The 15,000-nt window shown below is 42.2% G+C and overlaps 1 protein-coding gene across 1 annotated transcript in view; it reads right to left on the bottom strand.

The window, feature by feature from the left end:
- The window catches only part of LOC121582640 (high affinity cAMP-specific and IBMX-insensitive 3',5'-cyclic phosphodiesterase 8B-like), a 59,086-nt gene that overhangs the window by 23,161 nt on the left and 20,925 nt on the right, over positions 1 to 15,000 (bottom strand). The window contains exons 7-10 of the mRNA XM_045225103.1: positions 12,953 to 13,031; positions 12,635 to 12,775; positions 12,363 to 12,451; positions 12,130 to 12,184 (exon numbers count right to left, since the gene is read on the bottom strand). Of these exons, the coding sequence (XP_045081038.1) occupies positions 12,130 to 12,184; positions 12,363 to 12,451; positions 12,635 to 12,775; positions 12,953 to 13,031 (364 nt within the window). The remainder of the gene's footprint in view (positions 1 to 12,129; positions 12,185 to 12,362; positions 12,452 to 12,634; positions 12,776 to 12,952; positions 13,032 to 15,000) is intronic.

Raw genomic sequence — 15,000 nt, 5'->3', positions numbered from 1 at the left:
AGGGAGAAAGATGGAGAGAGATTGAGAGAGGAATGTGATGTGTGATGTTCTGTAAGGACTGATATGACCAGTGACCTCTAATCCACTTGGAGCATCCTCACACAGACTCAGGATTACCTCTGGCCATGACACACACCGTTACTCAGGACTCAAACATGTGACCTGACATAGGAAAAGTCAGCACTGCCTAAGTTACTCATCAGATCTATAGTGGGCTAATGGCAGTAGGTAACAGGTAGGTATGCAGACTGTCCATTAGCTAAAGTTGGTTCACTGTTGGGTTGCTAGCGGCATCAGCTGTCAACATGTCTGATAGTTTGATATGGGCTTGTCTACAGTGGTGTGCTGGATCAGAGCCAGCAGTGGTCTGATAAGTGCTTGCCAACTGGGCGGTGATGCACACTCTAATGTCCCTGGCCTGCTCTTTAAAAAGACAGCAGCAGACTTGTATCTTATCTCTATCTACAGCTTAGCTTGCTCTATGTCTATCTGCTCCTGTCAGCAGGCACAACAGGACCGTTCAGGACACAAGTCAACTGCTCTCAGTTCACTCACAACAATCAATCTCTCTCTCTCTTTCTTGTTCCCCATCTCTCTCTCTAATAGGATTAAGTCAGTGTAAACACTGCTGATGACACAGGAGGTTGCCAGATTTAGCTGGCTTGTATCTTAATGGCCTCTTGGGGCTGTAACACACAAACATATATGAACTAAAACACAGCACATTACACTGGCTGGAGCTGCATGGGAAACATTCAGCAATATGGATGATGACCGTGAGTGGAAAGAGACTAAGAAGGGGGAGAGAGAAAGAGAGAGAGAAAGAGAGAGAGTGAAAGAGAGAGAGGGCAGAGAAAGAGTGGAAGAGAGAGAGAGAGAGCGAGAGAGAGAGAGAGACAGTTAAGTAGAATAGGTCAAAGTCCTACATGGTGATGGTCTACTTAGAGATCGTGCTGCTAACTCAACAACTAGATTTAAAATGGAAACTAGGGACACTGGCCAAGGGTTGCGGTGGGAAACACAAGCAACAGGAATTATTCTGTTTAATACTCAAAGCAACCATTCCCAGACAGAAACAGTAGCCTACAACATTGCTGTCTTGACAACAGTTGGCCACAATGATTGTAAATGAGAAAAGGTACTGTAAGGACTGATAGGGGAATGTCATAAATCACACTGCAATGAAGAGGAGAGGGGTGTGCCACTTTCAGCTCTTTCCCAAAGTTTACATTTCCGTTAGTCAGCAGTGCTTAGCACCTCACTTCCTTTCTACTTCTATTTATCCGTCATTTATAGGTGAGCCCAAATGTATTTTAAACTGTATAAAGTTATACAGATAGCATCAGGAATTCTGTCACATTCAGGAACCAGCGACAACTCTAAGATTCCCAAGGCTAGGAGTCAGGAGAGAGAACAGGACAGCGGTAGCCGGGCTTTTACTCACCGTCAGTCAGAGACAGCAGATGAAAGGCAGTTTGTCCTGTAGGTATTAATAGCCTTGGCGGCGTCTGTAGCTTAGCACTAACTTAGCATGAACAGTAGCTGTTAGCCTGGAATCCTACTGAGAACCACACACCTGCTCCTAGGCAAGCCAAAACAAACAGGCCACTGTAGACTACAGATGCCATAAATGCCAAAACAATGCTAGCATGCCAAAGTAACTTAAAGTGGGTCCACAGACAGCAGACAACTGTTCACATGGTACTGTACATGCACAGTAGAGTGGACAATCAATGTTTACCACATAGCATAGTGTTGTCTGTCACACTGAACCCTGGGGGTCAACCCTGCTGAAAAAAACAGCATTGACCAGCATAGGCTGGTCATGCTGGTCACCCGCCTTCACCGTGTTTTTGCTGGTTCCTTCACTGTGTTTTTGCTGGTGATAAGCCTTCACTATGTTTTGTACGCTGGTGACCAGCATACCAGCATGTGTTTTGGACACTGGTGACCAGCGTGGTATGCTGTTGACCAGCTTAATCAAAGTGCTTTATTATTTAAGACAGTACATTACATATTTCATAAGGCCTTACTTTGAGGGCCTAATTTTCCCCTAATACAGTGGCTACATCAGGCCTGCAAGTCACATTATGGTTTATAAAGTGATGTTTAATTCCTATTGGAATCCAGCCAGAGTGGGAATATCCAATGACTTCAACTTTCATTCACCAACAATCTGCATTCAGAATGACTGCCAGGGTTAAACTACCTAAATCAGGGGTGTTAAACATACGGCCCGAGGGAGGTCCAATCCGGCCCGTGAGTGGTTTGAGTAAAAAAATACAAAATGTATATACAGTGCCTTCAGAAAGTACTCACACCCATTGACTGTTTCCACATTTTGTTGTGTTACAGCCTGAATTTAAAATGGATTAAATTGCGATTGAATATCCCTTTGAGCATGGTGAAGTTATTAATTACCTGGTTAAATAAAGGTGAAATAAAATAAATAAAAATTAAAAAGTTATTAATTACACTTTGGATAGTGTATCAATACACCCAGTCACTACAAAGATACAGGCGTCTTTCCTAACTCAGTTGCCGGAGAGGAAGGAAACCGCTCAGGGATTTCACCATGAGGCCAATGGTGACTTTAAAACAGTTACAGAGTTTAATGGCTGTGATAGGAGAAAACTGAGGAAGGATCAACAACATTGTAGTTACTGCACAATACTAACCTAATTGACAGAGTGAAAAGAAGGAAGCCTGTACAGAATAAAAACATTCCAAAACATGCATCCTGTTTGCAACAAGGCACTAAAGTAATATTGCAAAAAATGTGGCAAAGCAATTATCTTTTTGTCCTGAATACAAAGTGTTATGTTTGGGGCAAATCCAATACAACACTTTACTGAGTACCACTCTCCATATTTTCAAGCATAGTGGTGGATGCATCATGTTATGGGTATGCTTGTAATCGTTAAGGACTGGGGAGTTTTTCAGGATAAAAAATTAATGGAATGGAGCTAAGCACAGGCAAAATCCTAGAGGGAGACCTGGTTCAGTCTACTTTCCACCAGACACTGGGAGATTAATTCACCTTTCAGGGGGACGATAACCTAAAACACAAGGCCAAATCTACACTGGAGTTGCTTACCAAGAACAAAGTGAATGTTCCTGAGTGGCCGAGTTACAGTTTTGACTTAAATCTACTTGAGAATCTATGGCAGGACATGAACATGGTTATCTAGCAATGACAGAGCTTGAAGAACTTTGAAAAGAATAATGGGCAAATGTTGCACAATCCAGGTGTGGAAAGCTCTTAGAGACTTACCCAGAAAGACTTAGAGCTGTAATCGCTGCCAAAGGTGCTTCTACAAAGTATTGACTCAGGGGTGTGAATACTTATCTAAATGAGATATTTCTGTATTTCATTTTCATACATTTTCATAAATTACTAAAGCATGTTTTCACTTTGTCATTATGGAGTATTGTGTGTAGATGGGTGAGAATATATATATATTTTTTACCCATTTGGAATTCAGGCTGTAACACAACAAAATGTGGAATGGAAACCATGTGTTTGATGTATTTGATATCATTCCACTCATTCCTCCAGCCATTACCACAATCCCGTTCTCCTCAATTAAGGTGCCACCAACCTCCTGTGCACTGTATGTATATATATATATATATATATATATATATATATATATACAGTGAGGGAAAAGGGTATTTGATCCACTGCTGATTTTGTACGTTTGCCTACTGACAAAGAAATTATCAGTCTATAATTTTAATGGTAGGTTTATTTGAACAGTGAGAGACAGAATAACAACAACAAAAAATCTAGAAAAACACATGTCAATAATGTTATAAATTGATTTGCATTTTAATGAGGGAAATAAGTATTTGACCCCCTCTCAATCAGAAAGATTTCTGGCTCCCAGGTGTCTTTTATACAGGTAACGAGCTGAGATTAGGAGCACACTAATAAAGGGAGTGCTCCTAATCTCAGCTTGTTACCTGTATAAAAGACACCTGTCCACAGAAGCAATCAACCAATCAGATTCCAAACTCTCCACCATGGCCAAGACCAAAGAGCTCTCCAAGGACGTCAGGGACAAGATTGTAGACCTACACAAGGCTGGAATGGGCTACAAGACCATCGCCAAGCAGCTTGGTGAGAAGATGACAACAGTTGGTGTGATTATTCGCAAATGGAAGAAACACAAAATAACTGTCAATCTCCCTCGGCCTGGGGCTCCATGCAAGATCTCACTTCGTGGAGTTGCAATGATCATGAGAACGGTGAGGAATCAGCCCAGAACTACACGGGAGGATCTTGTCAATGATCTCAAGGCAGCTGGGACCATAGTCACCAAGAAAACAATTGGTAACACACTACGCCGTGAAGGACTGAAATCCTGCAGCGCCCGCAATCTCCCCCTGCTCAAGAAAGTACATATACATGCCCGTCTGAAGTTTGCCAATGAACATCTGAATGATTCAGAGGAGAACTGGGTGAAAGTGTTATGGTCAGATGAGACCAAAATGGAGGTCTTTGGTATCAACTCAACTCGCCGTGTTTGGAGGAGGAGGAATGCTGCCTATGACCCCAAGAACACCATCCCCACCGTCAAACATGGAGGTGGAAACATTATGCTAAGGGGTGTTTTTCTGCTAAGGAGACAGGACAACTTCACCGCATCAAAGGGACGATGGACGGGGCCATGTACAGTCAAATCTTGGGTGAGAACCTCCTTCCTTCAGCCAGGGCATTGAAAATGGGTTGTGGATGGGTATTCCAGCATGACAATGACCCAAAACACACGGCCAAGGCAACAAAGGAGTGGCTCAAGAAGAAGCACATTAAGGTCCTGGAGTGGCCTAGCCAGTCTCCAGACCTTAATCCCATAGAAAATCTGTGGAGGGAGCTGAAGGTTCGAGTTGCCAAACGTCAGCCTTGAAACCTTAATGACTTGAAGAAGATCTGCAAAGAGGAGTGGGACAAAATTCCTCCTGAGATGTGTGCAAACCTGGTGGCCAACTACAAGAAACGTCTGACCTCTGTGATTGCCAACAAGGGTTTTGCCACCAAGTACTAAGTCATGTTTTGCAGAGGGGTCAAATACTTATTTCCCCCATTAAAATGCAAATCAATTAATAACATTTTTGACATGCGTTTTTCTGGATTTTTGTTGTTGTTATTCTGTCTCTCACAAATTATAGACTGATCGGACACACCTACTCATTCAAAGGTTTTTCTATCTTTATACTATTTTCTACATTGTAGAATAATAGTGAAGACATCAACACTATGAAATAACACATATGGAGTCATGTAGTACCCAACAAAGTGTTACAAAAATCAAGAAAATAAATATATTTGAGATTCTTCAAATAGCCACCCTTTGCCTTTATGACAGGTTTGCACACTCTTGGCATTCTCTCAACCAGCTTCACTTGGAATGCTTTTCCAACAGTCTTGAAGGAGTTCCCACATACAGTGGGGAAAAAAATAATTTAGTCAGCCACCAATTGTGCAAGTTCTCCCACTTAAAAAGATGAGAGAGGCCTGTACTTTTCATCATAGGTACACGTCAACTATGACAGACAAAATGAAAAAAAAAGATCCAGAAAATCACATTGTAGGATTTTTAATGAATTTATTTGCAAATTATGGTGGAAAATAAGTATTTGGTCAATAACAAAAGTTTCTCAATACTTTGTTATATACCTTTTGTTGGCAATGACACAGGTCAAACGTAAGTCTGTAAGTCTTCACAAGGTTTTCACACACTGTTGCTGGTATTTTGGCCCATTCCTCCATGCAGATCTTCTCTAGAGCAGTGATGTTTTGGGGCTGTCGCTGGGCAACACGGACTTTCAACTCCCTCCAAAGATTTTCTATGGGGTTGAGATCTGGAGACTGGCTAGGCCACTCCAGGACCTTGAAATGCTTCTTACGAAGCCACTCCTTCGTTGCCCGGGCGGTGTGTTTGGGATCATTGTCATGCTGAAAGACCCAGACATGTTTCATCTTCAATGCCCTTGCTGATGGAAGGAGGTTTTCACTCAAAATCTCATGATACATGGCCCCATTCATTCTTTCCTTTACACGGATCAGTCGTCCTGGTCCCTTTGCAAAAAACCAGCCCCAAAGCATGATGTTTCCACCCCCATACTTCACAGTAGGTATGGTGTTCTTTGGATGCAACTCAGCATTCTTTGTCCTCCAAACACCACGAGTTGAGTTTTTACCAAAAAGTTATATTTTGGTTTCATCTGACCATATGACATTATCCTAATCCTCTTCTGGATCATCCAAATGCACTCTAGCAAACTTCAGACGGGCCTGGACATGTACTGGCTTAAGCAGGGGGACACGTCTGGCACTGCAGGATTTGAGTCCCTGGCGGCATAGTGTGTTACTGATGGTAGGCTTTGTTACTTTGGTCCCAACTCTCTGCAGGTCATTCACTAGGTCCCCCCGTGTGGTTCTGGGATTTTTGCTCACCGTTCTTGTGATCATTTTGACCCCACGGGGTGAGATCTTGCGTGGAGCCCCAGATCAAGGGAGATTATCAGTGGTCTTGTATGTCTTCCATTTCCTAATAATTGCTCCCACAGTTGATTTCTTCAAACCAAGCTGCTTACCTATTGCAGAATCAGTCTTCCCAGCCTGGTGCAGGTCTACAATTTTGTTTCTGGTGTCCTTTGACAGCTCTTTGGTCTTGGCCATAGTGGAGTTTGGAGTGTGACTGTTTGAGGTTGTGGACAGGTGTCTTTTATACTGATAACAAGTTCAAACAGGTGCCATAAATACAGGTAACGAGTGGAGGACAGAGGAACCTCTTAAAGAAGAAGTTACAGGTCTGTGAGAGCCAGAAATCTTGCTTGTTTGTTGGTGACCAAATACTTATTTTCCACCATAATTTGCAAATAAATTCATTAAAAATCCTACAATGTGATTTTCTGGATTTTTTTTCCTCAATTTGTCTGTCATAGTTGACGTGTACCTATAATGAAAATGACAGGCCTCTCTCATCTTTTTAAGTGGGAGAACTTGCACAATTGGTGGCTGACTAAATACTTTTTTCCCCCACTGTATGCTGATCACTTGTTGGCTGCTTTTCCTTCACTCTGCCATCCGACTCATCCCAAACCATCTCAATTGGGTTGAGGTTGGGGGATTGTGGAGGCCAGGTCATCTGATGCAGCACTCCATCACTCTCTTTCTTGGTAAAACAGCCCTTACACAGCCTGGAGGTGTGTTGGGTCATTGTCCTGTTGAAAAACAAATAATAGTCCCACTCAGTGGCGGCTCCTGAAAAAATTCTCAGGAGGGGCAATTTTTCTGATGATTTAGGTGACCTACACACGTGCACGAGTCCGTGCACGCGATTCCAGATATCTTTACCTCTGAATAAACTGCCTTTATTATACCATATCCACCCTGTCCAAAGTCTCTACTTGGTCTCAGTTCTCCAGTAAACTTGTGATTATCAACAGTACACAACGGTAACAAACAATTGGGGGAACTCACGGGGCAGATAGTAACCACTTAAAAGGAAGCGATTCCCAAACCTTCCATAACAAAGCCATCACCTACAGAGAGATGAACTTGGAGAAGAGTCCCTAAGTAAGCTTGTCCTGGGCCTCTGTTCACAAACACAAACAGACCCCACACAGCCCCAGGACAACAACAACAACAACAACAACAACACAATTAGACCCAACCAAATCATGAGAAAACAAAAGAGAATTACTTGACACATTGGAAAGAACAAACAAAAAAACAGAGCAAACTAGAATGCTATTTGGCCCTAAACAGAGAGTACACAGTGGCAGAATACCTGACCACTGTGACTGACCCAAACTTAATGAAAGCTTTGACTATGTACAGACTCAGTGACCATAGCCTTGCTATTGAGAAAGGCCGCCGTAGGCAGACCTGGCTCTCAAGAGAAGACAGGCTATGTGCACACTGCCCACAAAATGAGGTGGAAACTGAGCTGCACTTCCTAACCTCCTGCCAAATGTATGACCATATTAGAGACACATATTTCCCTCAGATTACAGCGATCCACAAAGAATTCGAAAACAAACCCAATTTTGATAAACTCCCTTATCTACTGGGTGAAAAACCACAGTGTGCCATCACAGCTGCAAGATTTGTGACCTGTTGCCACAAGAAAAGGGCAACCAGTGAAGAACAAACACCATTGTAAATACAACCCATATTTATGTTTATTTATTTTCCCATTTGTACTTTAACTATTTGCACATTGTAACAACACTGTATATATACATAATATGACATTTGAAATGTCTTTATTCTTTTGAAACTTCTGAGTGTAATGTTTACTGTTAATATTTATTGTTTATTTCACTTTTGTTTACTATCTACTTCCCTTGCTTTGGCAATGTTAACACACGTTTCCCATGCCAATAAAGCCCTTAAATTGAATTGAATTGATAGTAAGGTCGCAATGACACAGAAAGCAGTTCAATGTCGGGGTACAGAGTCGCTCTCTTACCAGGATCGCGGTCCGCTCTGACCAGGGTGAAGGTGGCCGGCTCCACTTCTCTGTCCGGGACTCATCCAGCCAAGTCTCCCAGCTGTATTGGGATTCAGCTGCCAGCAGCGTTTTCATTATTTAGTCCGTTCGTAGCGGGTATGTACCACGATCAACAAGATCAGTCCAAAACCAACCACTGGAAATCCATGGTTGGCAGAATGTTTGTAAACTAAGTCTACAAATTAAAAACATAAAATAACGCCGCGCTGCAGGTCGCAACAGAGACGCTTCTAGCCGCCATTGTCTTAGTTACGTTCAACGTTACGTCACGTATGACGAAAGCGCGTAGGTGCAAGCCCACAGACACCCATAGAGAATGTATTGAAAGCTTTGAAATGTGAAAAAAATAGATTTTACATGACAGGCTATGAGAGACTTCTGGGCGATTTTCAACTTGACTGAAATCGCCCCAAAAACGGGCGGGGCCATTTGAAGCACGACTTTAGCCTGATTTGACATTTAGTGGCTGGCAGATCAGACGTGAACACTGATAACTGCTGTTGCCGTGATATAATTGATTAGAAAAAAAATCCCTTCCTTTTCCCGTTTGGCAGTGCGTCGCCCATATCGCCCTATTGAACAAGCCGTCCCTGGTCCCACTAAACCCAAACCAGATGGGATGGCGTATCGCTGCAGAATGCTGTGGTAGCCATGCTGGTTAAGTGTACCTTGAATTCTAAATAAATCACAGACAGTGTCACCAGCAAAGCACCCCCACACCATAAAACCTCCTCCTCCATGCTTTATGGTGGGAACTACACATGCAGAGATCATCCGTTAACCCACACCGTGTCTCACAAAGACACGGCGGTTGGAACCAAAAATCTCCAATTTGGACTCCAGACCAAAGGACACATTTCCACCGGTCTAATGTCCATTGTGCATGTTTCTTGGCCCAAGCAGGTCTCTTCTTATTATTTGTGTCCTTTAGTAGTGGATTCTTTGCAGCAATTCGACCATGAAGGCCTGATTCTTACAGTCTCCTCTGAACAGTCGATGTTGAGATGTGTCTGTGAAGCATTTATTTGGGATACAATTTCTGAGGCTGGTAACTCTAATGAACTTATCCTCTCCAGCAGAGGTAACTCTGGGTCTTCCATTCCTGTGGCAGTCCTCATGAGAGCCAGTTTCATCATAGCACTTGATGGTTTTTGCGACTGCACTTGAATAAACTTTCAAAGTTCTTGAAATGTTCCATATTGACTGACCTTCATGTCTTAAAGTAATGATGGAATGTTGTTTCTCTTTGCTTATTTGAGCTGTTCTTGCCATAATATGGACTTGGTATTTTACCAAATAGGGATATCTTCTGTATACCCCCCCTACCTTGTCACAACACAACTGATTGACTCAAACGCATTAAGAAGGAAAGAAATTCCACAAATTAACTTTTAAGAAGGCACACCTGCTAATTGAAATGCATTCCAGGTGACTACCTCATGAAGCTGGTTGAGAGAATTTCAAGAGTGTGCAAAGCTGTCATCAAGGCAAAGGGTGGCTATTTGAAGAATCTCAAATATAAAATATATTTTGATTTGTTTAACACTTTTTTGGTTACTACATGATTCCATATGTGTTATTTCATAGTTTTGATGTCTTCACTATTATTCTACAAAGTAAAAAATAGTAAAAATAAAGAAAAACCCTTGAATGAGTAGGTGTGTCCAAACTTTTGACTGGTAGTGTATATATATACTTTTTTTTACAGACTCAATGTACATGAAAATGACTAAAGCCAAATCGAAACTGTGTAGAAATGATAATGGACCTACATTAATACCGTTTCTTGACTGTGTCTAGCTCACTATTACAGCTAGACAGTCAGGGAGCATTGGAAATTCCAAAAACGATGGATAGAGGACTACTTTTTACAAATTTGGACGGCAAGGAAATATATTTATAGTGTGCCTCCCCTGGACCTCGTTGAAGACTGAATGTAGCCCCCGGGGCTTTTGTCACCTCTGACTTAAATCATTTGAACTGGAACAACCATTTCAGTAATTCAGTAAAGTCCAACTAACAGATTGGATTAGTTTAGAAGAAAATATGTTATTAACTTTGTGTAGCATAAGATGAATTAATCAATGTACATGCAAAAACACAACAAACAATAAATATATTGAAACTCCCCCCAAAAAACTGCATTAGAGCATGCTGGGAAATATGATAATGATGGGTGTGGTTGACCAGCTTGACCAGGGGTATTCAAAAAGGGGTCCCCGGTCCCTAGTACTGCAGGGGGTCTGCGGAAATATATATATATATAAAAAAGTGGAAAATAATATTTTTTTATGAATATATAATATAATACAGTAGGAAATAATATCTTATTTATAATGATGTCAACTTTATTTCTAAACTCCTAATATTGAGCAAATTACACTCATTGGAGCCAATTACACTCGCTGGAGTATCTGACATTGGCTTTGAAAAAGCCCCCGTGGATAGGCTACCAATGCGGCAAGTGCCGTTGACTGCTGGTAAGCTTTCTTGACTTGGACATACATTTTTGCCAACACATGGCTAACTTCTGTTTACTAGCTAAACAGCTGCTCTTCGCAAAAATGTGTTTGGAGTTAACTTTCTAGCTAATAGGCTATGTTAGAGTTTACACTTCCTCTTCCAATTATAATGTGGGGAGGTCAGAAATAATGGAAAACTATCTACCAAATCTATTCATTTAAAAATGTTGATTACCATTCCTTGCTATTATCATTCACCTGATGAGACAAGACAAGACAGTATATTTTTTGGCTAACGTCTGATGGGGTCCCTGGGTTGCCGGTTTGCCTGGGAGGGGGTCCCTGGGCAAGAAAAGGTTGAAGACCCCTGAGCTAGACCATTCTGGACCAGCATAGACCAGCATGGACCAGCTTGGTCGCCAGCATAGACCAGCTTGGTCGCCAGCATAACAGCATCACCAGCATAATCTGGTCACCAGCATACCAGCATCACCAACATAAGCTGGTCACCAGCACAACAGCATACCAGCATAAGCTGGTCACCAGCATAACAGCATACCAGCATGAGCTGGTCACCAGCATCACCAGCTTGACCAGCTGGTCGGCCAGCCTAACCAGCTAGACCATGCTGGTCCGACCAGCTTGACCAGCATAGACCAGCATGGACCAGCATGGGCCAGCTTGAAATTTAGGCTGGTCTATGCTGTTTTTTTCAGCACGGAACATACTGTACATGCAATAAAAGGTATTGTATGGCTAGGTATCATACAGTAGAAGACATTTGTCTTCCCATGGCTAGCACAGGGCTGGCTCTGAACCACTTGAGGCCACATATTTAATATTTAATATTTACCATGAAGCTACAATTCTGGCAAACACAGCAGACGCCACATGCCTTCTATACAGCATAGAGCTGCCATTGATCCACAAGACCTTGAGGCCATACGAGTTACATCATACTGGAGTTATGTGATACTTGACAGAAAAAAAGGGGAGACCAATAAATGTTTTTTCCTTGACGGGGTATTCATTTATCTTATATAAGTACAGTTGAAGAATAGATAATGTAACTATCAATCATTAAGACCACCATGACTGCTCTCGTTAAATGAAACACAAAAATAACTTCCATGCCTGCTCACCTGTTTGTTGTTGTCACTGTGGGGCCTCTTGATGGAGACAAAATGGCGGATTTTACTGTAAAGAGATGGAAAGCAAAGCATATTAGATTGGGAACCATCTTTGTGTAACTACCAGTTACACAACCAGTTATCAATTCAAGGTGGAAGACCATACAATAGCCTGCCAGTCCCCAGTGCAATAAAGTTAAGATGTCTGGCCCCTTATAGAGGAAGTGATGTCGTAAGTGACTTACCCTCCCTGGCCAATGACAGGCGTAATCTTGACGTGCTGCTGTATGCTGTCACCTGACTTCCTCCTGGCGTGGTAGATCCCCTGCCACTCCTAGAGACATTGTCGGAACATACAGTCAGACAACAATATAACATTCATACAATGAGGAAATGACAGAGACAACTGGACAGAAAACACTAGACAAATATAAAGAATGGGTGGATGATCTTCAACCAGGTGTTGAGGTTTTGGGCTCTCTGAGGATCTCTCACCTCCACCGTGGCTGAAGCTCACCTTTCCTTTCTTGATGTAGGTGTTGATGGTGTCTAGAAGATCTGCTCGGTTCTTGTCACTCTTGGGGAGTTCTGTCAGCTCTTTCCCTATTAACTCTCCTTTATGGTATCCCATCATGTGCTCAAACGCTGGGTTCACGTACTGGGGGAGAGGGAACGAGAGGGATAAGAATGATTCGTTTTTCATGTTTGTTTATTTTACAATATAATTACCTGAATACCTAAACAACCCATAAATGTTGAGAAACCCATTGTGTTTCAGTGTGGCTGAATGACTGTGTGTGTGTTTGTGTGTGTGTGTGTGTGTGTATGTGTGTACCTGTATCACATGGTCTTCACTGGTGATCTCCACAGCCTCCTGACAGTGGTCCAGAGCAGTGAAGACTGAGTTACATGCCCTGAGGGAGAGAAGAGAGGTATATCTGTTTAATCATACAGTGTGTGTGTGTGTGTGTATGTGTGTGTGTGTGTGTGTGTGTGTGTGTGTGTGTGTGTGTGTGTGTGTGTGTGTGTATGTGTGTGTGTGTGTGTGTGTGTTGGCTCTTCTATCCTTGTGGGGACCTAAAATCCAGAAAAGTCCCCACAAGTATAGTAAAACAAGGAGGCTATTTTAATCTTAGGGGTTAGGGATAGGGTTACAATTAGGGTTAGAGTAAGGGGTTAGTGCAGCGGTTCCCAAACTAGGGGTCGTGATCCCATGTGGCGTCGCCTGATATGAAAATGAGGTCTCGGGAGAATTTCCAAAATCCTGAGAAAAATATATATATACACAAAAATATATATATTCTAATATCATCTTTGTAACCTTAAAAATCTAAATGAAAATTATTCAAATCTAAAATCTAAAATCCAACCAGAGAGCACCCTTAGATCAGGGGAAAAGGCAGCACCTGACAGTTGCACTTGAATCATTCCCACGGTGAAAAGCTAGGCCTGCTACTCTATGAAACCACACTCTATTGCAGAGACTTTGATGTTACCGGCCGCAATTGATATGGTGAAAACAATGTGTTGGGAGGCAGAGACACAAAAACTCACATCAATACCTTCGTCAGACAACAATGTTAAACAAATAATTTATGCTATTGCTAGCAAGCAAGAGGAAACTCTAACTGAACGACTCGCATTCACGGGTCACTACGGAGGAGTTTTGGTTCCTGACTCAAAGGGAATACCCTACCGTCTCTCTTTGAGCATTAACGCGCGGTCAAAACAACTGGGAACTGGGAACTCGGAAATTTCCGACTTCCGACTTCAGTGCGTTCAAGACAACTGGGAACTTGGAAAAAAACTAGCTCCGACTGGGAAAAATCGCTTTGAACAGTCAACCAACTCGAAATTCCAACTCGAGAACTCGGGCCTCTTTCTAGAGCTCTGACTTTCCGACCAGAAGATCACTGATGTCATGATTTGACGTCGTATTTTTCAGAGTTCCCAAAACTCATGGTACCCTTCGCCAGCTCATATATGTGTGAAGCTGGATTCAGTGCTCTCGTCTGCATTAAAACCAAATATCGATCCAAGTTGGATGTGACAGCAGAGATGAGGTGTGCACTGTCGACCACGCCCCCTGACTTTGAGAAGCTCCGATGCGACATGCATCAAACACACCTCATTAGTGGTGGTGAGATAACAGACATTATGTCAGACTAATTTGCAATTGACTGTCATAGCCCCACATTAAAAGTATGTGATGGTGAGTTGAGAAGAAAATCAGAAATACTGTTAGAATGTTTTTCAATTATCTGCCATAGCCCCAAATAAAAAAGTAAACATTGGCTGTTAATTAAATATTTTTTTTCACAATTGTGGGGTTGCGAGAAATTTCAGATATCAAAATGGGGTCGTGGGCCAAAAAAGCTTGGGAACCCCTGGGTTAGAGGTTAGGCTTAGGGTTAGGAGTTAGGTTTAGGGTTTGGATTAGGGTTATGGGTTAATGTTAGGGTTATGGTAAGGGTTAGGGGTTAGGGAAAATAGGATTTTGAATGGAATGTAAATACACTGCTCAAAAAAATAAAGGGAACACTTAAACAACACAATGTAACTCCAAGTCAATCACACTTCTGTGAAATCAAACTGTCCACTTAGGAAGCAACACTGATTGACAATACATTTCACATGCTGTTGTGCAAATGGAATAGACAACAGGTGGAAATTATAGGCAATTAACAAGACACCCCCAATAAAGAAGTGGTTCTGCAGGTGGTGACCACAGACCACTTCTCAGTTCCTATGCTTCCTGGCTGATGTTTTGGTCACTTTTGAATGCTGGCGGTGCTTTCACTCTAGTGGTAGCATGAGACGGAGTCTACAACCCACACAAGTGGCTCAGGTAGTGCAGCTCATCCAGGATGGCACATCAATGCG

This window comes from Coregonus clupeaformis, chromosome 15 (assembly GCF_020615455.1).
Source record: "Coregonus clupeaformis isolate EN_2021a chromosome 15, ASM2061545v1, whole genome shotgun sequence".
NCBI classification, from domain to species: domain Eukaryota; kingdom Metazoa; phylum Chordata; class Actinopteri; order Salmoniformes; family Salmonidae; genus Coregonus; species Coregonus clupeaformis.
The sequence above is the reverse complement of the archived record's forward strand: the minus strand, read 5'-3'. Positions and strand labels throughout refer to the sequence as shown.